Here is a 24,622-nt window from a genome sequence, read left to right on the forward strand (position 1 = left end):
GCATTATCAGTGTTTGGTCTTTGGTAAGACCCGCTCAGAGGAGGCTTAGTTTGAAAAGCAACCCTTGAGCGCCTTCAGAATTCCATTGTCAAAGATACGGTTTTTTGACTCCCCATATTCTCGCCTAAGAACTAAGAACTGGGAAAAGTATGTGATTGCTTTACCACTGCATTTCTCCTGCCCGCTGAACTGAATGCCAAACCAGATTGTTACAATCAACCGAGAAGAGTTCGTAGTGTAGGTGTAGTATCCTGAAAATAATAAGTTCATTTGTTACCAGAGCAAACGTCAGGTCCAGATTGAGGTTGGGTGCTTGAGATCCGCCTGTCGTTAGACCAGAATATAAAATGTATCCCCAAATTCTTTTTCATTACCTTTTGGTGTGAATTCCTCTGCAGGGAGTTGGGGGTGGAAACCAAGTCTGTTCAGCGTGAAGCAAGAATCCGTGCTGCATAAAGCACCTGTCAACCAAGCATCTTGACTTTCTATCAGAGTCCGTTTGATCTTCTGCATAGAAGTGGAAATTCTAGAACTAAAGTCCAGGAGTTAATAAAATGCAGCTTCATAGCTCTTTGCTAAGCTTGAAATACAGACTTGGGTTGAGGGAGGAATTCTAGGCAACAACAGATTCATCCAGACCTGTTGTCCACTGTATCTTGGTGTAAAACAATTTTGTTATTTCCTTGTACATTTTGGCTGCTGTTAGCTGGACTATCCATGCATGTTTTTGCTACTGCAAGTAAACTCAGCTTCTTACTGCAAAGGCTGTGTTTATGCATGAGTGGGTCACCTGTTCTTTAGACAGAATGCCACCGCTTGTTTTCCTGAGGTGTTTGCTAGGATTGCAGTCCTTGCACGGCTGTTTTCTTTTATATAAACTGTAGTGCTCACTATCTAGTCACTGCTCCGATCTGCCCTGCATAATACACACTGTTTGCATGCACCGGACTGTAGAATTTAAAAAATACACACGTACAGCACGCACACACACATTTAAATGTAACAGAGCGGAGTTGTTGCTGGCAGGTACGCAGGAGGGTCTTGAGGAGGCGGAAGGCGGTGAAATCCCTTCCGTTACCAAAGCTTTCGTAGAATATGGCTTAACCCTGAAACCCATTATTAACTGAACACTTGCCTGTGTGGGGAGTGAGGTCCCGCGCGTCCGGGCGGAGAAGCCAGTGCGGCTGGGGGCTGGGTCCCGTGCAGGAGTGATGGAGTTCACTGAGCGGTCTCTGTATACATAAAGAACCTCAAAAAGTAAATAACAAAGTGATTAAATGCAGTCAACGTTATTTAAAAGCCTTGGGTGTACTGTTAGTTAATATATTAGAGCAATCTGATATAAGGCCACTAGATGGCACGGTTGTGTTATGTAAGTATACGTTACACTACTGAAAGTGCTAACAGTACTTCTAAATGTGTCGTCTTTTCTATCTTGGTTGAAAGAGGATTCTAGTTTAATTCATTTTTATCTCCAGGACATCGGCTGCAACGTTTATTTGACTCCCGTATTTTTAAGGAGAAAAACCACCTGCTCATTTTAATAAAACAAATATAATAATTCTTCAGCACTCGCACTTTGCTCGCTACGCATAATTGTTATAGTCACCGTACATGGAATTTAACCATTTAAAAAAATCACCTGCTGGAGTAAAGGCTTTGAAAATATGACCCCTAGTTAATTCATGAGTTCCTCTTGTTGCAGGTTAGAGAAAAGGCTGAATTCCTGTTCACTAATCCTCTATCCGAGCCTTGAACAAGTGTCTGTTAACAGTGCCAGGGAGTACTCTGAAAATTAGCGCAGTAATAGAATAAAATAAACAGTTACTGTGTAATCAAGACGTGTGTTATAAACGCCAACCAACCAGCAGGTGAGAGCAAGGATTTCATGCAAAGCTAGAACAAAGTGTCACTCAATAGTCACGCATCAGCACTTTGTAAAATGCTGTATTGGGGTGGTTTTAATGCAATGGTTTAATTGTGAAATGCCGATTCTATTGTATTTGTCAGCATGCCAGATATTATTACACAGTTTTGCATTTCTCTACACTCTGCCACACCTGGGCAAACAAGTGTTGAAATGACTCCTCAGGGAAGATAGTCATGCAAAGGTAATGGCTTTTAATTTCATTTAATAGAATCTGCCACACCTGGTAGCACTAGGGACACATTAATAGGGCTCTTGACTTTCTCACAGAAGGAAATTCATGTTATTTAGCAAGACATAATTGCCCATTGAAATAAAGGGTTTTATTGCAATACGACATCAGCATGTGACATGGCCACTGTGTCACTTTGTAAGATTAAAGGCAGCATGTATTATTCTGATTATTATTTTAAGTGTGGTTCCACCGCTGTTTAATTAAAAAAATACCCCCCCTCCCCGTGCTGCTTCTATTTAAGAGCTAATTACAACCAAAAAAAAGTGGTGCAGGTTTGACTTGTATTGTTTTAATGAAAATGATTGAAAGTTAAACATAACATTCCCAACCCCTCTCCTGACTGCATTACTAAACCACATGGTTTAGGTTGCTAGGCTGACATAAGTGAAGCATCCCCTCCCTTCTTTTCTACAGGGAAAGCGTATTAACCTCGCATGGAGTAATAGGAGTCTACCAGGTGTGCATAGTCTGGCACCTTTGACCAGGTGCTACCAGCTCACAAGAAGATAGAAGCATTCAGAAGCGGACCTGTTTGTAATGTGGCAGAAATAAACTCAACAGACATAATGCACACGCTTCCATTAGGGCCAGGCTGTGACTTTAGTGCAGCGTACAGCAGTACTGCACAGCTCATCCCTTTGGCTTATTTCAGGGCAGTGGAAGTCTCTGAATGCACAGCCCCATGTTAATAGTAAATTGTAGCAAAATGAACTTGTTTAAGATCAGTGTGTCAGCCCTGTCCAGGAACCTCTGCTGCTGCCTGGACAGGGGCTTGTTTAATGGCTTCTACACACCTGGGTCTTTCTTCCTCTGTTAATATAAACAGCCTCCTTCCAGATCATTCAAAAAAATGAAAAGACAAATGCAAGAAATAAACGACACGCCTAAAAAAAGGCAGCATGAAAATGCGTGTGCAAAATCCTAACACTAGAGGGTTTTTTCTGACAGTTGAGAAAGTCTGAGATTCTTGGAATGACAGTTTTTTTTTTCTTTTCTTTGATTAAAATTGATTTCACACTTAAAAGAGGATGGTCCTGCTCTGTATGGAAAGCAATAAAAGGAGAGGGAGGCAGACAGCAGAGCAGAACAGCTCCCAAGCCCAATACAGAAGCATCTCTGAGACAAACGACAGTTCAAGCTGAAGATCAACAATGACTTTTGGTGAGCAAAACAAAAATAACTACAAATCTAACAACTAAACTGCTTGTTTCAATACAGATGCAGAATAAATTACTGAGCAACAGCTGAATCTACTAAAAAAAATATGCCAATGGATACTTTTTACATTTTATATTTCATGGGCGCTTTGCCACAGAGAATACTGTCGGTTTTCATATTACGATAGCGCTACTATTTATCAACAATGTTACATTGTAACAATATACCATTATAACAATATACTATCTAGCACTATATATATATATATATATATATATATACACTGGACAGTCCAACAACACTACACTGTCCTATAACACATTCTACTGCAGTTTACAATATAAACATGTTTTTAATAGTGCTACAGATTTTGGGTTATTCGCTCTCTGCTGTCTTTTCAGCTCAATCTCAGTGTTTTTATTGCAATTGCAGGATGGCAGGATTTAGATCAGAGCACAGCATTCAAGCCCAGGGCTCTGCTTGTGGCACAGAGTCACACTGTTGCAATCATGCCTGTCTTCAGCTGAGGATTCAGCTCAGGATCAAATGGAACAGAAACTGTTGTAAAGTTTCAGGCTTCTTACACAAGCCTAGCAATTATAACAGATTAAAGCAAACTGCTCGGCTTCTTTGTAAAGTGCATCTTGTGGGTTCTTGGGAGTATTTACGGTACATAATATTTTAGAACTGTTGCAACAGAGCTACAATATTGAATCACGCATGACCTGGCACCTGTATAGCTTTGTTAACATGCTTCTTTTCATAGCTGTTTCATATTTACATCTAATTTGTGACGAGTATCAGTGTCAGAAAAGCTACTTCTAAATGATTATTATTGCTATTGTTGATTTTTTTAATATTGTTCATGTTTTAAGCTGTTGGGTGGAAACAGCAGGAAAGTGCTGGGATGTCCCTAGCGCTGCCTGGAGCAAATGCTGTTTTTTCAGAACATTTTCTGTGGTTAATCAGAGGTAGTTAGAAGGCAGCATACTTTCATGACATCAGTTTGTTTAATTAACACAACCCTAATTAAAGGGAAAACAAAACAAACTTGCACTATACCTGCATCGTGAGAACAAGTGAATACACTGACATCTAGAAAACTCCCATAGCCAAAGAAACCCTCTATACTGTAAACTTCTGGATTGTGCTCCTGAATAACAACACAGACAATCTTCAAATGTATCAAGTGACCTGCAATGACAAGGCGAAGTTAGTTAAACTAAATTAAAACATGTACAAATGTAAATTGTAGATTCATCTAGATGAATGTGTAAAACTACTGTATGTTCCTGCACATAATAGATCATTTCACTTTTCTAACACATATTTAGAAAATCCTAATTGTGAAACGGTTCAATCATCCTTACCTTTCTATTTTGTGTCTTTCTATCAATTGATTGATTCTCCTCATTTCCACCTCCACACTGTTACAGTCTGACCAGTGTAATCTGTGGCCCCTGCAACTCAAGCATGGCTTACTTAGCTTTTGAGATCAATCAGCTGCTAGGAACCGGACGAGCACTGATGGGCCGAACGGCCTCCTCTCGTTTGGGAATGTTGTTCTGTTCATTGTTCAGAGCTTCCAGCTCTCCTGTCAAGAGGTGCAGTTGCTGAGGACAGACTCCTGACTGCACTGACTCTGGAATATTTGCCATTCTTTAAATAACTTTGAGTTTTCTCACTAGTATGTCAGGTTTTTTCCCTACAATTCTGCAAATTGAACAGTGCTCCTGTAATGTGCTTCCAAGCCACGCTGACAATGTTGAGACCTGCAGCAACACAATCTTTTTAAAGCATTTTGTATTTATTACTCCAGCTGTGAGTAGCACTGATTTCCATCATGAGGCAAACAACAAGGCTCACCACACCAGCGAGATTACCGGGAAGCGCCTGATACTGAGGAGAGGGCAGCCCTTCACCATCACTCTGAATTTACTCAGGGGGTCCCAGCCAGAAGTGGACGAGGTGCAGCTGGTTGCAGAAACAGGTAGAGAGTGAACTAATGAAACACTGCTCTGTCTCTGATGATGCTTTCTTCAGATTCCTAAGAGGTCAGATTGAGAAACAGTAGCAGCATGATGCACTGAGTATGTGCAGTTTTGAAGGATGCAGGTGTTGTGTTAATCAGAATCTGGTACCACTGTATGTTTACATGACTTACTTTCAGGTAGTTTGTTCTGGTTTCACTTACTTGATAGTTTCACCTCAGCAAAATATAGAGTCCAAGCTTGTCACTGCTCTACTTTCTCATCCTGCCATGCTTTCAGAATCTCGAGTCCAAGCTTGTCACTGCTCTACTTTCTCATCCTGCCATGCTTTCAGAATCTCGAGTCCAAGCTTGTCACTGCTCTACTTTCTCATCCTGCCATGCTTTCAGAATCTCGAGTCCAAGCTTGTCACTGCTCTACTTTCTCATCCTGCCATGCTTTCAGAATCTCGAGTCCAAGCTTGTCACTGCTCTACTTTCTCATCCTGACATGCTTTCAGAATCTACAGTCCAAGCTTGTCACTGCTCTACTTTCTCATCCTGACATGCTTTCAGAATCTACAGTCCAAGCTTGTCACTGCTCTACCTTCTCATCCTGACATGCTTTCAGAATCTACAGTCCAAGCTTGTCACTGCTCTACCTTCTCATCCTGCCATGCTTTCAGAATCTAGAGTCCAAGCTTGTCACTGCTCTACCTTCTCATCCTGACATGCTTTCAGAATCTAGAGTCCAAGCTTGTCACTGCTCTACCTTCTCATCCTGACATGCTTTCAGAATCTAGAGTCCAAGCTTGTCACTGCTTTACCTTCTCATTCTGCCATGCTTTCAGAATCTAGAGTCCAAGCTTGTCACTGATCTACCTTCTCATCCTGCCATGCTTTCTTGTGTCTCCTTCATTTAGGACCATCCCCGTCCGAGGCCTCTGGAACTAGAGCAGTGTTCAGAGTGTCCGGTCCTCCAGTCAAGAGATCATGGAGCGCAGCTGTGCAGAACAGTTCCTCCTCCTCAGTGACTCTGTCTGTCACCTCCCCTGCCAACGCCAGTATCGGCAAATACTCCTTAAAGATACAGGCTGCTAAAGGAACTCCTCAGACCTCAGCGCTAGGAGAGTTCATCCTGCTCTTTAATCCGTGGTGTGCAGGTAAAACAAACTGTTTCCCTGTATAGCACACAACCACAATAAATCCGTGTACTGGGCGGCGCTGCCTTCATTCTTAACTGCTGTGAATTAATTGGGATTGAAGCTGTTTTCAATTCCTTGTCCAGAGATACTGTATGCTGTTTAAGGCACCTGCAAGCGCAGTTTTACACCCATTGCAAACGACTGTGTTTCCAGTCTGAAGGTAATTTGTGTCTGTATTGCAGATGACTCCGTGCATATGCAGAAAGACAATGAAAAGCAGGAGTACGTCATGAATGAACAGGGGCTTCTGTATAGAGGATGTGCAGAAAGTTTCTCACCCAGTGGATGGAATTTTGGACAGGTGTTGTATGAACCAAACTAATAGGTGCTCTTGCTAACATTCCTCGCATTAGCTTCAGTGTTATCATCCCCTCTCCCTATATCCTTGATCAGGGGAGGGCACAGTTTACAAAATTATTTAGGGATCTTGATGCCTTTATGCTAATGACTTCCACAATTAATGATGCATGACTAAACAGTGACAGTCCAGAATCACAATTTAAACAGTGGATGTTACTGATTCATTTATTTAATTGTATTTATTTATTTTAGTTTGAAGAAGACATTGTGGATATATGTCTGAAGCTATTGGACGTTAGCCCCGGCTACAGCAAAAACCCAGGCCTGGACTGTTCAAGAAGGAACGACCCGGTCTACGTGAGCAGGGTGGTGAGTGCCATGGTAAGGACTGATGAGGAACGAGACATGAGCGATGAATTATAGTTGGGTGGGGTTCGGGGCAGTTGTGTTTGTTTACCTATGATCATTTTTATCTGCTCTTGCACTTGCTTGTATTACAGAACTAGGCAGCCCTACGTATTTGTACTCCACAGTTTTTTAAAAATTATTCACAGGCGTGTCATGGCTCAGAGCACTAAAGCTTCATGCAGTAGATCTCAATAGATAATTGTCAAGAGACCAAATCAAATAAACAGAAAGAAGAGTCTGACAAGCCTGTCTTCCCTGGCAGGTTAATTGCAATGATGATCGGGGGATTCTCCTGGGGCGCTGGAGCAATGATTTCCCTGGCGGGACTCCTCCAACCCGATGGACTGGGAGTGTTGAAATCCTCCGAAAGTGGTCTCTAAACGGCTGCCAACCGGTCAAGTATGGGCAGTGCTGGGTCTACGCTGCGGTGATGTGCTCAGGTAAGCACTCCGCCAGCACACCGAACCCCACGCCTGCCCAGGAAGCCCACGCAAGCACTCAGTGCTGGGTCTCTGTGACCGTGGCACACAAGAGTTCTAACAGGTCACCGGCCCTGCCCCCACCCCGTTGTTTAACTCAGTTGACATTCCAGTAAATGTATTACTTTCCTAATTCAGAATTGGATTATAGCACATTATAAACGATTAACATGTCTTTTTTGCGCAGTGCTATTAAACTTTATTTTGTTTCAGTTATGAGGTGTCTGGGGATTCCGACACGCGTGATCACAAATTTCGAGTCTGCTCATGACACTGACAGGAATTTGACTATCGATGAATACTACTCCGTCTCTGGACAGGAGCTGAAATTATCCGGTGATAGCATATGGTGAGCTGCTGCTTCTCCTCCTTCAATTCAGTCTGGTTAGACAGATATTCTGCATATTCCACCCTAGCACTGCCCTTTCCACAGTCTGATCTTATAATTGTATGGACTTGTGTCATATATATTCTCTACTGGACATCACTTATTCACGTGTACACACAACAGAGCGTCAAGTATACAAAAAAAGAGAATAATGTAAAAAAAAGGCTCCCTGTTGGGATGGCTTGACATCTTTTTCCACTGGATTGGCTTTTGCTAGGTTTGAATGTATAACGAGCAGCCGCTGAGTATTCTGTTTATGTACTGCATTAAATACAATGTAGACAGGAAAGAGCTTTTAAGGCTAAATGAAACCTTACTTTCCTTAAATGAAGCTCCACAGTTAGGCTGTACTAACCCCACCCCCTACACACACGCTGACTGACACACACACTGCACAAATGCTCCAATCCCAAACTCTGCCTTGTCTCTCCAGGAACTTCCATGTGTGGGTGGAGTCCTGGATGGCCCGTCTAGATTTACCTGCCGGATACGATGGCTGGCAAGTGCTGGACCCCACTCCACAGGAGAAGAGTGAAGGTACCGTACCAACTGGAGTTTGAACAACGCTCCCGACAGAATCGGTTAGCACATCATTGAAAATTATTCTCTTTCCATTAACGTGCTGTCTGCTTCTCCAGGTGTGTACTGCTGCGGTCCTGCCCCAGTCAAAGCCATCCTGGAGGGAGACACAGATATAAAGCACGACGTCCCCTTCGTGTTTGCCGAGGTCAATGCCGACAAGGTGAGATGGATAGTCGGTTCCGATGGGTCAAAGCAAAAATCTTCGAGCAACACCAGGCAGGTGGGGTCTAATATCAGCACCAAGGCTGTGGGCACTAACGCACGCGAGGACGTCACACACCTCTACAAATACCCAGAAGGTAAGTCACAGAGATAGCGGTTTGCAGTGTCTTCATATGAAAGTTTGTCACTTGTTAAAATACTTAAACTTTTACAGGACATTTCTGCTGATTCAGAATGGAATTTCCTCTGATCAGATTATCCAAACCCTCAGTTTGTTGTTCAAAGATTGCATAACTGCTTTACCTTTAAAAAAAAAAAAAAAAAAACAACACATGCAAGAAATAACGATACTGCAAAGTAAAAAAAAAAAACAACAACAACTGGCCATCGATTATTAAGCAATTAGTTAAGATGCAATGTCATTACTATCCTCTTGCCAAGAATGGTGAATGTTTATTAGAAGGTAAAAGCTGTTTTCTAATTAAGGGTCTAAAAAGGAAAGAGATGTGTTTGCCAAAGCGGTCCGTAACCTGAAGTCAACCGGTACTCATAATGGTCCTGAGGTACATAAACCACCAGCCTCTGGGGTCACTGAGCTGTCTATCAAGCTGCAAAAGACACCAGTGAACGGGGAAGACATCAACTTTCACCTGTGCATCGTCAATAGGAATCAAAGCGCCAAGAACCTATCGATCACCACCATTGCCCAGGCCTTGCAACACAATGGACGTCCCGAACAGCTTTGCTGGAAAAACACCCAGACCATAACGATTGGAGCAAATGGAGGTAAAGCCAGAATGCTTTTCACTTTTCTGACTAATACAAAGAGTGAAGCAGTTATCTCCATGGCTGCAATCAGAACAAAAAACTTCCCTGTGCCTACCTTCAATTTTATTCTGCATAGTTGATTTTCTTTAAGAACCATAGACATTTGGTCATGGTAATTTCCATAGAAAGAGATACTTGCGGAAGACCAAATGAATGTCATGCAAGTTTATCTGGAATCATTTTTATTTACAGAGACAAAGGTCACTCTTCTGGTACCCTACTCGAAATATGGAGCGTCCATGATCGAGAACGATATACTCAAACTGACAGCTATCGCAATGGAGTTGGGCAGCAGTGAAATGCATATGACAGAGAAGGACGTCCTGGTTACAAACCCAGTGCTCAACATTGAGGTTAGTTAACATGCTTGCTGCTTTTCTCAAAGAGGAGCTCTTACTGTAGGGTATAATTCATCTTGGTATTCATAATGATGACAGTGGCCGTCATGACAAGTAACATAAACCAAAGAAACTGTTGAGATAATAGCTGGTTGTCCATCTCTTTTGGAGCAGGAGACAGCAGAGTGAAGAGAACACCAGAGTGTGCAGATAACTGGGTTTGGCTTCATTGTTAAACCAAAGAAATGATGCTCCTGATGCACAGCTTTCTCTTATGAAGAATCCCTTCAATCCTAGCAAACTGACAATACCTTCATGCTACTCCAGCAGCTGCACCTGCAGAGCTTGCCTTACGTGTTCACTTCCTGCACATCAGAGATACATCAGCACTTACAGTAGTGTGCAGATGAATGTCTTTAACTGCATTTGGAAAGTGTAGCGTGTCAGACATTATTTCAATATTTTGTTTTTTTAAGCAATTTAGTATGTAGTGCCCCAGCAAATCTGAACTTGCTTGTGAATTAATTTTATTTTCTTCTTCCGTCAGGTAAAGGGAACGCCCGTACTGTACCAGGATTTTACGGCTGAAATAACATTCACTAACACTTTATCCGAGACCTTGAGAAACTGCTTTTTGACACTGTCTGGGATTGGTCTGATCACGACAAAATGTGAAATTCCGTAAGTATATGACAGCAAAATATAAAATATCCAATCTGAGACCAGGGGGTGTTCGAATAAAAATTCCATGACTTTCACAACCAAGAAATCTCTAAAGGACATAATTCAACACCCTTTACCTGTAAATATATAACATGCAGTATTGAACTGTTCTGCAAATACCAGAGATTGAGAGCTGTAGCACATTTCCTATGACAGCAAGGTTTTGCTGTAGTTACTAGGTAGCAACTCTGTATTAATGGTGGCTCTATCGTGACCCTCAGTCCTCTCGGCTGGTAGTTGTGTCGTCTCTGTGTATGTAACACTCACAATGCTTCGCTCTGTTTTCAGTATCCCTACACTGGGTGCCAAAAACCTGTTGAGAATGAGAATCCCCATCACACCCACCAAGCCTGGCTCGAGGATGCTGACCGCAGACTTCGACTGCAACCTCTTCAGGGACGTGAAAGCCTACAAGACTGTGGAAGTGAGGCGTGCCTAACAACTTCACTCTGGAAACATGCTTAAGAAAACATGAAAAAAATGTCCAATAATTTTGCTTAAGCTATAATGACACATTCCAGAGATAGTGAACATAAAAAAAAAACCCGTAGTGGATAATATACAAACTTTGGGAATACATTAATGCAGCCTTTGAGTTGCATAAAATATTACATAATCAAAAATATATATAAACAATTTAAGCATGAAGTATATAGTAAATATACTGCCATGGGAGCTTATTAGGTGTATGTGTATAATGCAACATGGCTTCACAAAAACTACTACATATGTTAAAATTGATGCAAGGACATGCTGTGCTTGTGGAAACTATAATCTATGTGTTATCCTGTGTGGAGAAATGCCTGCTACACTAGACCATTTAACAAAGGGGGTAACTTTGGTTAATTGTACCTGCAATGCAGATACTTCTTTTGTATTTTCTTTTCATTAAACTAAACAATAAATCATTTTTAAGCAAAGTTTCTTGTTAGTCTCCTTCTCTTGTACCCCGTCCAAGTTCCTTTGTTTGTTTGTTTGTTTGTTTAGTGCTTTGCATTATCAGTGTTTGGTCTTTGGTAAGACCCGCTCAGAGGAGGCTTAGTTTGAAAAGCAACCCTTGAGCGCCTTCAGAATTCCATTGTCAAAGATACGGTTTTTTGACTCCCCATATTCTCGCCTAAGAACTAAGAACTGGGAAAAGTATGTGATTGCTTTACCACTGCATTTCTCCTGCCCGCTGAACTGAATGCCAAACCAGATTGTTACAATCAACCGAGAAGAGTTCGTAGTGTAGGTGTAGTATCCTGAAAATAATAAGTTCATTTGTTACCAGAGCAAACGTCAGGTCCAGATTGAGGTTGGGTGCTTGAGATCCGCCTGTCGTTAGACCAGAATATAAAATGTATCCCCAAATTCTTTTTCATTACCTTTTGGTGTGAATTCCTCTGCAGGGAGTTGGGGGTGGAAACCAAGTCTGTTCAGCGTGAAGCAAGAATCCGTGCTGCATAAAGCACCTGTCAACCAAGCATCTTGACTTTCTATCAGAGTCCGTTTGATCTTCTGCATAGAAGTGGAAATTCTAGAACTAAAGTCCAGGAGTTAATAAAATGCAGCTTCATAGCTCTTTGCTAAGCTTGAAATACAGACTTGGGTTGAGGGAGGAATTCTAGGCAACAACAGATTCATCCAGACCTGTTGTCCACTGTATCTTGGTGTAAAACAATTTTGTTATTTCCTTGTACATTTTGGCTGCTGTTAGCTGGACTATCCATGCATGTTTTTGCTACTGCAAGTAAACTCAGCTTCTTACTGCAAAGGCTGTGTTTATGCATGAGTGGGTCACCTGTTCTTTAGACAGAATGCCACCGCTTGTTTTCCTGAGGTGTTTGCTAGGATTGCAGTCCTTGCACGGCTGTTTTCTTTTATATAAACTGTAGTGCTCACTATCTAGTCACTGCTCCGATCTGCCCTGCATAATACACACTGTTTGCATGCACCGGACTGTAGAATTTAAAAAATACACACGTACAGCACGCACACACACATTTAAATGTAACAGAGCGGAGTTGTTGCTGGCAGGTACGCAGGAGGGTCTTGAGGAGGCGGAAGGCGGTGAAATCCCTTCCGTTACCAAAGCTTTCGTAGAATATGGCTTAACCCTGAAACCCATTATTAACTGAACACTTGCCTGTGTGGGGAGTGAGGTCCCGCGCGTCCGGGCGGAGAAGCCAGTGCGGCTGGGGGCTGGGTCCCGTGCAGGAGTGATGGAGTTCACTGAGCGGTCTCTGTATACATAAAGAACCTCAAAAAGTAAATAACAAAGTGATTAAATGCAGTCAACGTTATTTAAAAGCCTTGGGTGTACTGTTAGTTAATATATTAGAGCAATCTGATATAAGGCCACTAGATGGCACGGTTGTGTTATGTAAGTATACGTTACACTACTGAAAGTGCTAACAGTACTTCTAAATGTGTCGTCTTTTCTATCTTGGTTGAAAGAGGATTCTAGTTTAATTCATTTTTATCTCCAGGACATCGGCTGCAACGTTTATTTGACTCCCGTATTTTTAAGGAGAAAAACCACCTGCTCATTTTAATAAAACAAATATAATAATTCTTCAGCACTCGCACTTTGCTCGCTACGCATAATTGTTATAGTCACCGTACATGGAATTTAACCATTTAAAAAAATCACCTGCTGGAGTAAAGGCTTTGAAAATATGACCCCTAGTTAATTCATGAGTTCCTCTTGTTGCAGGTTAGAGAAAAGGCTGAATTCCTGTTCACTAATCCTCTATCCGAGCCTTGAACAAGTGTCTGTTAACAGTGCCAGGGAGTACTCTGAAAATTAGCGCAGTAATAGAATAAAATAAACAGTTACTGTGTAATCAAGACGTGTGTTATAAACGCCAACCAACCAGCAGGTGAGAGCAAGGATTTCATGCAAAGCTAGAACAAAGTGTCACTCAATAGTCACGCATCAGCACTTTGTAAAATGCTGTATTGGGGTGGTTTTAATGCAATGGTTTAATTGTGAAATGCCGATTCTATTGTATTTGTCAGCATGCCAGATATTATTACACAGTTTTGCATTTCTCTACACTCTGCCACACCTGGGCAAACAAGTGTTGAAATGACTCCTCAGGGAAGATAGTCATGCAAAGGTAATGGCTTTTAATTTCATTTAATAGAATCTGCCACACCTGGTAGCACTAGGGACACATTAATAGGGCTCTTGACTTTCTCACAGAAGGAAATTCATGTTATTTAGCAAGACATAATTGCCCATTGAAATAAAGGGTTTTATTGCAATACGACATCAGCATGTGACATGGCCACTGTGTCACTTTGTAAGATTAAAGGCAGCATGTATTATTCTGATTATTATTTTAAGTGTGGTTCCACCGCTGTTTAATTAAAAAAATACCCCCCCTCCCCGTGCTGCTTCTATTTAAGAGCTAATTACAACCAAAAAAAAGTGGTGCAGGTTTGACTTGTATTGTTTTAATGAAAATGATTGAAAGTTAAACATAACATTCCCAACCCCTCTCCTGACTGCATTACTAAACCACATGGTTTAGGTTGCTAGGCTGACATAAGTGAAGCATCCCCTCCCTTCTTTTCTACAGGGAAAGCGTATTAACCTCGCATGGAGTAATAGGAGTCTACCAGGTGTGCATAGTCTGGCACCTTTGACCAGGTGCTACCAGCTCACAAGAAGATAGAAGCATTCAGAAGCGGACCTGTTTGTAATGTGGCAGAAATAAACTCAACAGACATAATGCACACGCTTCCATTAGGGCCAGGCTGTGACTTTAGTGCAGCGTACAGCAGTACTGCACAGCTCATCCCTTTGGCTTATTTCAGGGCAGTGGAAGTCTCTGAATGCACAGCCCCATGTTAATAGTAAATTGTAGCAAAATGAACTTGTTTAAGATCAGTGTGTCAGCCCTGTCCAGGAACCTCTGCTGCTGCCTGGACAGGGGCTTGTTTAATGGCTTCTACACACCTGGGTCTTTCTTCCTCTGTTAATATAAACAGCCTCCTTCCAGATCATTCAAAAAAATGAAAAGACAAATGCAAGAAATAAACGACACGCCTAAAAAAAGGCAGCATGAAAATGCGTGTGCAAAATCCTAACACTAGAGGGTTTTTTCTGACAGTTGAGAAAGTCTGAGATTCTTGGAATGACAGTTTTTTTTTTCTTTTCTTTGATTAAAATTGATTTCACACCTAAAAGAGGATGGTCCTGCTCTGTATGGAAAGCAATAAAAGGAGAGGGAGGCAGACAGCAGAGCAGAACAGCTCCCAAGCCCAATACAGAAGCATCTCTGAGACAAACGACAGTTCAAGCTGAAGATCAACAATGACTTTTGGTGAGCAAAACAAAAATAACTACAAATCTAACAACTAAACTGCTTGTTTCAATACAGATGCAGAATAAATTACTGAGCAACAGCTGAATCTACTAAAAAAAATATGCCAATGGATACTTTTTACATTTTATATTTCATGGGCGCTTTGCCACAGAGAATACTGTCGGTTTTCATATTACGATAGCGCTACTATATCAACAATGTTACATTGTAACAATATACCATTATAACAATATACTATCTAGCACTAGCACTATTATATATTATATATATATAGCGCTATATATATATATATATATACGGTTGTTGTGATTGTGATCCAATATTGTGTAAGATACTAAAAATTGTATAATTAGCTACGATAGCGCTTTCTATTGGGCGCTTTGCCACAGAGAATACTGTCGGTTTTCATATTACGATAGCGCTGGGCGCTTTGCCACAGAGAATACTGTACATTCATATTACAATATATACTATTATAACAATATACTATATTATAACAATATACCATATATATATACTATATATATATATATATATATATATATATACTGGACAGTCCAACAACACTACACTGTCCTATAACACATTCTACTGCAGTTTACAATATAAACATGTTTTTAATAGTGCTACAGATTTTGGGTTATTCGCTCTCTGCTGTCTTTTCAGCTCAATCTCAGTGTTTTTATTGCAATTGCAGGATGGCAGGATTTAGATCAGAGCACAGCATTCAAGCCCAGGGCTCTGCTTGTGGCACAGAGTCACACTGTTGCAATCATGCCTGTCTTCAGCTGAGGATTCAGCTCAGGATCAAATGGAACAGAAACTGTTGTAAAGTTTCAGGCTTCTTACACAAGCCTAGCAATTATAACAGATTAAAGCAAACTGCTCGGCTTCTTTGTAAAGTGCATCTTGTGGGTTCTTGGGAGTATTTACGGTACATAATATTTTAGAACTGTTGCAACAGAGCTACAATATTGAATCACGCATGACCTGGCACCTGTATAGCTTTGTTAACATGCTTCTTTTCATAGCTGTTTCATATTTACATCTAATTTGTGACGAGTATCAGTGTCAGAAAAGCTACTTCTAAATGATTATTATTGCTATTGTTGATTTTTTTAATATTGTTCATGTTTTAAGCTGTTGGGTGGAAACAGCAGGAAAGTGCTGGGATGTCCCTAGCGCTGCCTGGAGCAAATGCTGTTTTTTCAGAACATTTTCTGTGGTTAATCAGAGGTAGTTAGAAGGCAGCATACTTTCATGACATCAGTTTGTTTAATTAACACAACCCTAATTAAAGGGAAAACAAAACAAACTTGCACTATACCTGCATCGTGAGAACAAGTGAATACACTGACATCTAGAAAACTCCCATAGCCAAAGAAACCCTCTATACTGTAAACTTCTGGATTGTGCTCCTGAATAACAACACAGACAATCTTCAAATGTATCAAGTGACCTGCAATGACAAGGCGAAGTTAGTTAAACTAAATTAAAACATGTACAAATGTAAATTGTAGATTCATCTAGATGAATGTGTAAAACTACTGTATGTTCCTGCACATAATAGATCATTTCACTTTTCTAACACATATTTAGAAAATCCTAATTGTGAAACGGTTCAATCATCCTTACCTTTCTATTTTGTGTCTTTCTATCAATTGATTGATTCTCCTCATTTCCACCTCCACACTGTTACAGTCTGACCAGTGTAATCTGTGGCCCCTGCAACTCAAGCATGGCTTACTTAGCTTTTGAGATCAATCAGCTGCTAGGAACCGGACGAGCACTGATGGGCCGAACGGCCTCCTCTCGTTTGGGAATGTTGTTCTGTTCATTGTTCAGAGCTTCCAGCTCTCCTGTCAAGAGGTGCAGTTGCTGAGGACAGACTCCTGACTGCACTGACTCTGGAATATTTGCCATTCTTTAAATAACTTTGAGTTTTCTCACTAGTATGTCAGGTTTTTTCCCTACAATTCTGCAAATTGAACAGTGCTCCTGTAATGTGCTTCCAAGCCACGCTGACAATGTTGAGACCTGCAGCAACACAATCTTTTTAAAGCATTTTGTATTTATTACTCCAGCTGTGAGTAGCACTGATTTCCATCATGAGGCAAACAACAAGGCTCACCACACCAGCGAGATTACCGGGAAGCGCCTGATACTGAGGAGAGGGCAGCCCTTCACCATCACTCTGAATTTACTCAGGGGGTCCCAGCCAGAAGTGGACGAGGTGCAGCTGGTTGCAGAAACAGGTAGAGAGTGAACTAATGAAACACTGCTCTGTCTCTGATGATGCTTTCTTCAGATTCCTAAGAGGTCAGATTGAGAAACAGTAGCAGCATGATGCACTGAGTATGTGCAGTTTTGAAGGATGCAGGTGTTGTGTTAATCAGAATCTGGTACCACTGTATGTTTACATGACTTACTTTCAGGTAGTTTGTTCTGGTTTCACTTACTTGATAGTTTCACCTCAGCAAAATATAGAGTCCAAGCTTGTCACTGCTCTACTTTCTCATCCTGCCATGCTTTCAGAATCTAGAGTCCAAGCTTGTCACTGCTCTACCTTCTCATCCTGCCATGCTTTCAGAATCTCGAGTCCAAGCTTGTCACTGCTCTACTTTCTCATCCTGCCATGCTTTCAGAATCTCGAGTCCAAGCTTGTCACTGCTCTACTTTCTCATCCTGCCATGCTTTCAGAATCTCGAGTCCAAGCTTGTCACTGCTCTACTTTCTCATCCTGCCATGCTTTCAGAATCTCGAGTCCAAGCTTGTCACTGCTCTACTTTCTCATCCTGACATGCTTTCAGAATCTACAGTCCAAGCTTGTCACTGCTCTACCTTCTCATCCTGACATGCTTTCAGAATCTACAGTCCAAGCTTGTCACTGCTCTACCTTCTCATCCTGCCATGCTTTCAGAATCTAGAGTCCAAGCTTGTCACTGCTCTACCTTCTCATCCTGACATGCTTTCAGAATCTAGAGTCCAAGCTTGTCACTGCTCTACCTTCTCATCCTGACATGCTTTCAGAATCTACAGTCCAAGCTTGTCACTGCTTTACCTTCTCATTCTGCCATGCTTTCAGAATCTAGAGTCCAAGCTTGTCACTGATCTACCTTCTCATCCTGCCATGCTTTCTTGTGTCTCCTTCATTTAGGACCATCCCCGTCCGAGGCCTCTGGAACTAGAGCAGTGTTCAGAGTGTCCGGTCCTCCAGTCAAGAGATCATGGAGCGCAGCTGTGCAGAACAGTTCCTCCTCCTCAGTGACTCTGTCTGTCACCTCCCCTGCCAACGCCAGTATCGGCAAATACTCCTTAAAGATACAGGCTGCTAAAGGAACTCCTCAGACCTCAGCGCTAGGAGAGTTCATCCTGCTCTTTAATCCGTGGTGTGCAGGTAAAACAAACTGTTTCCCTGTATAGCACACAACCACAATAAATCCGTGTACTGGGCGGCGCTGCCTTCATTCTTAACTGCTGTGAATTAATTGGGATTGAAGCTGTTTTCAATTCCTTGTCCAGAGATACTGTATGCTGTTTAAGGCACCTGCAAGCGCAGTTTTACACCCATTGCAAACGACTGTGTTTCCAGTCTGAAGGTAATTTGTGTCTGTATTGCAGATGACTCCGTGCATATGCAGAAAGACAATGAAAAGCAGGAGTACGTCATGAATGAACAGGGGCTTCTGTATAGAGGATGTGCAGAAAGTTTCTCACCCAGTGGATGGAATTTTGGACAGGTGTTGTATGAACCAAACTAATAGGTGCTCTTGCTAACATTCCTCGCATTAGCTTCAGTGTTATCATCCCCTCTCCCTATATCCTTGATCAGGGGAGGGCACAGTTTACAAAATTATTTAGGGATCTTGATGCCTTTATGCTAATGACTTCCACAATTAATGATGCATGACTAAACAGTGACAGTCCAGAATCACAATTTAAACAGTGGATGTTACTGATTCATTTATTTAATTGTATTTATTTATTTTAGTTTGAAGAAGACATTGTGGATATATGTCTGAAGCTATTGGACGTTAGCCCCGGCTACAGCAAAAACCCAGGCCTGGACTGTTCAAGAAGGAACGACCCGGTCTACGTGAGCAGGGTGGTGAGTGCCATGGTAAGGACTGATGAGGAACGAGACATGAGCGATGAATTATAGTTGGGTGGGGTTCGGGGCAGTTGTGTTTGTTTACCTATGATCATTTTTATCTGCTCTTGCACTTGCTTGTATTACAGAACTAGGCAGCCCTACGTATTTGTACTCCACAGTTTTTTAAAAATTATTCACAGGCGTGTCATGGCTCAGAGCACTAAAGCTTCATGCAGTAGATCTCAATAGATAATTGTCAAGAGACCAAATCAAATAAACAGAAAGAAGAGTCTGACAAGCCTGTCTTCCCTGGCAGGTTAATTGCAATGATGATCGGGGGATTCTCCTGGGGCGCTGGAGCAATGATTTCCCTGGCGGGACTCCTCCAACCCGATGGACTGGGAGTGTTGAAATCCTCCGAAAGTGGTCTCTAAACGGCTGCCAACCGGTCAAGTATGGGCAGTGCTGGGTCTACGCTGCGGTGATGTGCTCAGGTAAGCACTCCGCCAGCACACCGAACCCCACGCCTGCCCAGGAAGCCCACGCAAGCACTCAGTGCTGGGTCTCTGTGACCGTGGCACACAAGAGTTCTAACAGGTCACCGGCCCTGCCCCCACCCCGTTGTTTAACTCAGTTGACATTCCAGTAAATGTATTACTTTCCTAATTCAGAATTGGATTATAGCACATTATAAACGATTAACATGTCTTTTTTGCGCAGTGCTATTAAACTTTATTTTGTTTCAGTTATGAGGTGTCTGGGGATTCCGACACGCGTGATCACAAATTTCGAGTCTGCTCATGACACTGACAGGAATTTGACTATCGATGAATACTACTCCGTCTCTGGACAGGAGCTGAAATTATCCGGTGATAGCATATGGTGAGCTGCTGCTTCTCCTCCTTCAATTCAGTCTGGTTAGACAGATATTCTGCATATTCCACCCTAGCACTGCCCTTTCCACAGTCTGATCTTATAATTGTATGGACTTGTGTCATATATATTCTCTACTGGACATCACTTATTCACGTGTACACACAACAGAGCGTCAAGTATACAAAAAAAGAGAATAATGTAAAAAAAAGGCTCCCTGTTGGGATGGCTTGACATCTTTTTCCACTGGATTGGCTTTTGCTAGGTTTGAATGTATAACGAGCAGCCGCTGAGTATTCTGTTTATGTACTGCATTAAATACAATGTAGACAGGAAAGAGCTTTTAAGGCTAAATGAAACCTTACTTTCCTTAAATGAAGCTCCACAGTTAGGCTGTACTAACCCCACCCCCTACACACACGCTGACTGACACACACACTGCACAAATGCTCCAATCCCAAACTCTGCCTTGTCTCTCCAGGAACTTCCATGTGTGGGTGGAGTCCTGGATGGCCCGTCTAGATTTACCTGCCGGATACGATGGCTGGCAAGTGCTGGACCCCACTCCACAGGAGAAGAGTGAAGGTACCGTACCAACTGGAGTTTGAACAACGCTCCCGACAGAATCGGTTAGCACATCATTGAAAATTATTCTCTTTCCATTAACGTGCTGTCTGCTTCTCCAGGTGTGTACTGCTGCGGTCCTGCTCTTTCCATTAACGTGCTGTCTGCTTCTCCAGGTGTGTACTGCTGCGGTCCTGCCCCAGTCAAAGCCATCCTGGAGGGAGACACAGATATAAAGCACGACGTCCCCTTCGTGTTTGCCGAGGTCAATGCCGACAAGGTGAGATGGATAGTCGGTTCCGATGGGTCAAAGCAAAAATCTTCGAGCAACACCAGGCAGGTGGGGTCTAATATCAGCACCAAGGCTGTGGGCACTAACGCACGCGAGGACGTCACACACCTCTACAAATACCCAGAAGGTAAGTCACAGAGATAGCGGTTTGCAGTGTCTTCATATGAAAGTTTGTCACTTGTTAAAATACTTAAACTTTTACAGGACATTTCTGCTGATTCAGAATGGAATTTCCTCTGATCAGATTATCCAAACCCTCAGTTTGTTGTTCAAAGATTGCATAACTGCTTTACCTTTAAAAAAAAAAAAAAAAAAAACAACACATGCAAGAAATAACGATACTGCAAAGTAAAAAAAAAAAACAACAACAACTGGCCATCGATTATTAAGCAATTAGTTAAGATGCAATGTCATTACTATCCTCTTGCCAAGAATGGTGAATGTTTATTAGAAGGTAAAAGCTGTTTTCTAATTAAGGGTCTAAAAAGGAAAGAGATGTGTTTGCCAAAGCGGTCCGTAACCTGAAGTCAACCGGTACTCATAATGGTCCTGAGGTACATAAACCACCAGCCTCTGGGGTCACTGAGCTGTCTATCAAGCTGCAAAAGACACCAGTGAACGGGGAAGACATCAACTTTCACCTGTGCATCGTCAATAGGAATCAAAGCGCCAAGAACCTATCGATCACCACCATTGCCCAGGCCTTGCAACACAATGGACGTCCCGAACAGCTTTGCTGGAAAAACACCCAGACCATAACGATTGGAGCAAATGGAGGTAAAGCCAGAATGCTTTTCACTTTTCTGACTAATACAAAGAGTGAAGCAGTTATCTCCATGGCTGCAATCAGAACAAAAAACTTCCCTGTGCCTACCTTCAATTTTATTCTGCATAGTTGATTTTCTTTAAGAACCATAGACATTTGGTCATGGTAATTTCCATAGAAAGAGATACTTGCGGAAGACCAAATGAATGTCATGCAAGTTTATCTGGAATCATTTTTATTTACAGAGACAAAGGTCACTCTTCTGGTACCCTACTCGAAATATGGAGCGTCCATGATCGAGAACGATATACTCAAACTGTCAGCTATCGCAATGGAGTTGGGCAGCAGTGAAATGCATATGACAGAGAAGGACGTCCTGGTTACAAACCCAGTGCTCAACATTGAGGTTAGTTAACATGCTTGCTGCTTTTCTCAAAGAGGAGCTCTTACTGTAGGGTATAATTCATCTTGGTATTCATAATGATGACAGTGGCCGTCATGACAAGTAACATAAACCAAAGAAACTGTTGAGATAATAGCTGGTTGTCCATCTCTTTTGGAGCAGGAGACAGCAGAGTGAAGAGAACACCAGAGTGTGCAGATAACTGGGTTTGGCTTCATTGTTAAACCAAAGAAATGATGCTCCTGATGCACAGCTTTCTCTTATGAAGAATCCCTTCAATCCTAGCAAACTGACAATACCTTCATGCTACTCCAGCAGCTGCACCTGCAGAGCTTGCCTTACGTGTTCACTTCCTGCACATCAGAGATACATCAGCACTTACAGTAGTGTGCAGATGAATGTCTTTAACTGCATTTGGAAAGTGTAGCGTGTCAGACATTATTTCAATATTTTGTTTTTTTAAGCAATTTAGTATGTAGTGCCCCAGCAAATCTGAACTTGCTTGTGAATTAATTTTATTTTCTTCTTCCGTCAGGTAAAGGGAACGCCCGTACTGTACCAGGATTTTACGGCTGAAATAACATTCACTAACACTTTATCCGAGACCTTGAGAAACTGCTTTTTGACACTGTCTGGGATTGGTCTGATCACGACAAAATGTGAAATTCCGTAAGTATATGACAGCAAAATATAAAATATCCAATCTGAGACCAGGGGGTGTTCGAATAAAAATTCCATGACTTTCACAACCAAGAAATCTCTAAAGGACATAATTCAACACCCTTTACCTGTAAATATATAACATGCAGTATTGAACTGTTCTGCAAATACCAGAGATTGAGAGCTGTAGCACATTTCCTATGACAGCAAGGTTTTGCTGTAGTTACTAGGTAGCAACTCTGTATTAATGGTGGCTCTATCGTGACCCTCAGTCCTCTCGGCTGGTAGTTGTGTCGTCTCTGTGTATGTAACACTCACAATGCTTCGCTCTGTTTTCAGTATCCCTACACTGGGTGCCAAAAACCTGTTGAGAATGAGAATCCCCATCACACCCACCAAGCCTGGCTCGAGGATGCTGACCGCAGACTTCGACTGCAACCTCTTCAGGGACGTGAAAGCCTACAAGACTGTGGAAGTGAGGCGTGCCTAACAACTTCACTCTGGAAACATGCTTAAGAAAACATGAAAAAAATGTCCAATAATTTTGCTTAAGCTATAATGACACATTCCAGAGATAGTGAACATAAAAAAAAAACCCGTAGTGGATAATATACAAACTTTGGGAATACATTAATGCAGCCTTTGAGTTGCATAAAATATTACATAATCAAAAATATATATAAACAATTTAAGCATGAAGTATATAGTAAATATACTGCCATGGGAGCTTATTAGGTGTATGTGTATAATGCAACATGGCTTCACAAAAACTACTACATATGTTAAAATTGATGCAAGGACATGCTGTGCTTGTGGAAACTATAATCTATGTGTTATCCTGTGTGGAGAAATGCCTGCTACACTAGACCATTTAACAAAGGGGGTAACTTTGGTTAATTGTACCTGCAATGCAGATACTTCTTTTGTATTTTCTTTTCATTAAACTAAACAATAAATCATTTTTAAGCAAAGTTTCTTGTTAGTCTCCTTCTCTTGTACCCCGTCCAAGTTCCTTTGTTTGTTTGTTTGTTTGTTTAGTGCTTTGCATTATCAGTGTTTGGTCTTTGGTAAGACCCGCTCAGAGGAGGCTTAGTTTGAAAAGCAACCCTTGAGCGCCTTCAGAATTCCATTGTCAAAGATACGGTTTTTTGACTCCCCATATTCTCGCCTAAGAACTAAGAACTGGGAAAAGTATGTGATTGCTTTACCACTGCATTTCTCCTGCCCGCTGAACTGAATGCCAAACCAGATTGTTACAATCAACCGAGAAGAGTTCGTAGTGTAGGTGTAGTATCCTGAAAATAATAAGTTCATTTGTTACCAGAGCAAACGTCAGGTCCAGATTGAGGTTGGGTGCTTGAGATCCGCCTGTCGTTAGACCAGAATATAAAATGTATCCCCAAATTCTTTTTCATTACCTTTTGGTGTGAATTCCTCTGCAGGGAGTTGGGGGTGGAAACCAAGTCTGTTCAGCGTGAAGCAAGAATCCGTGCTGCATAAAGCACCTGTCAACCAAGCATCTTGACTTTCTATCAGAGTCCGTTTGATCTTCTGCATAGAAGTGGAAATTCTAGAACTAAAGTCCAGGAGTTAATAAAATGCAGCTTCATAGCTCTTTGCTAAGCTTGAAATACAGACTTGGGTTGAGGGAGGAATTCTAGGCAACAACAGATTCATCCAGACCTGTTGTCCACTGTATCTTGGTGTAAAACAATTTTGTTATTTCCTTGTACATTTTGGCTGCTGTTAGCTGGACTATCCATGCATGTTTTTGCTACTGCAAGTAAACTCAGCTTCTTACTGCAAAGGCTGTGTTTATGCATGAGTGGGTCACCTGTTCTTTAGACAGAATGCCACCGCTTGTTTTCCTGAGGTGTTTGCTAGGATTGCAGTCCTTGCATGGCTGTTTTCTTTTATATAAACTGTAGTGCTCACTATCTAGTCACTGCT

At 41.8% G+C, this 24,622-nt stretch overlaps 2 protein-coding genes across 2 annotated transcripts; both read left to right on the top strand.

Annotated features, from left to right (window-relative positions):
* Positions 1-3,215: 3,215 nt before the first annotated feature.
* Positions 3,216-11,622, top strand: LOC121307273 (protein-glutamine gamma-glutamyltransferase 2-like). Its single transcript, XM_041239449.1, has 13 exons — positions 3,216-3,323; positions 5,140-5,310; positions 6,213-6,452; positions 6,677-6,795; positions 7,047-7,175; positions 7,465-7,642; positions 7,895-8,030; positions 8,503-8,606; positions 8,708-8,950; positions 9,300-9,599; positions 9,834-9,994; positions 10,527-10,660; positions 10,991-11,622. The coding sequence occupies exons 1-13, from the start codon at positions 3,314-3,316 to the stop codon at positions 11,139-11,141; spliced, it is 2,076 nt and encodes a 691-aa protein (XP_041095383.1). The 5' UTR covers positions 3,216-3,313; the 3' UTR covers positions 11,142-11,622.
* A 3,257-nt stretch (positions 11,623-14,879) lies between these two features.
* Positions 14,880-23,643, top strand: LOC121307274 (protein-glutamine gamma-glutamyltransferase 2-like). The gene is made up of 13 exons (XM_041239450.1): positions 14,880-15,018; positions 17,106-17,276; positions 18,179-18,418; positions 18,643-18,761; positions 19,013-19,141; positions 19,431-19,608; positions 19,861-19,996; positions 20,469-20,572; positions 20,728-20,970; positions 21,321-21,620; positions 21,855-22,015; positions 22,548-22,681; positions 23,012-23,643. Exons 1-13 carry the CDS (start codon positions 15,009-15,011, stop codon positions 23,160-23,162), a joined length of 2,076 nt encoding a protein of 691 aa, XP_041095384.1. The 5' UTR covers positions 14,880-15,008; the 3' UTR covers positions 23,163-23,643.
* Positions 23,644-24,622: the final 979 nt, after the last annotated feature.

Source organism: Polyodon spathula, chromosome 54 (genome assembly GCF_017654505.1).
Source record: "Polyodon spathula isolate WHYD16114869_AA chromosome 54, ASM1765450v1, whole genome shotgun sequence".
Taxonomy (NCBI): domain Eukaryota; kingdom Metazoa; phylum Chordata; class Actinopteri; order Acipenseriformes; family Polyodontidae; genus Polyodon; species Polyodon spathula.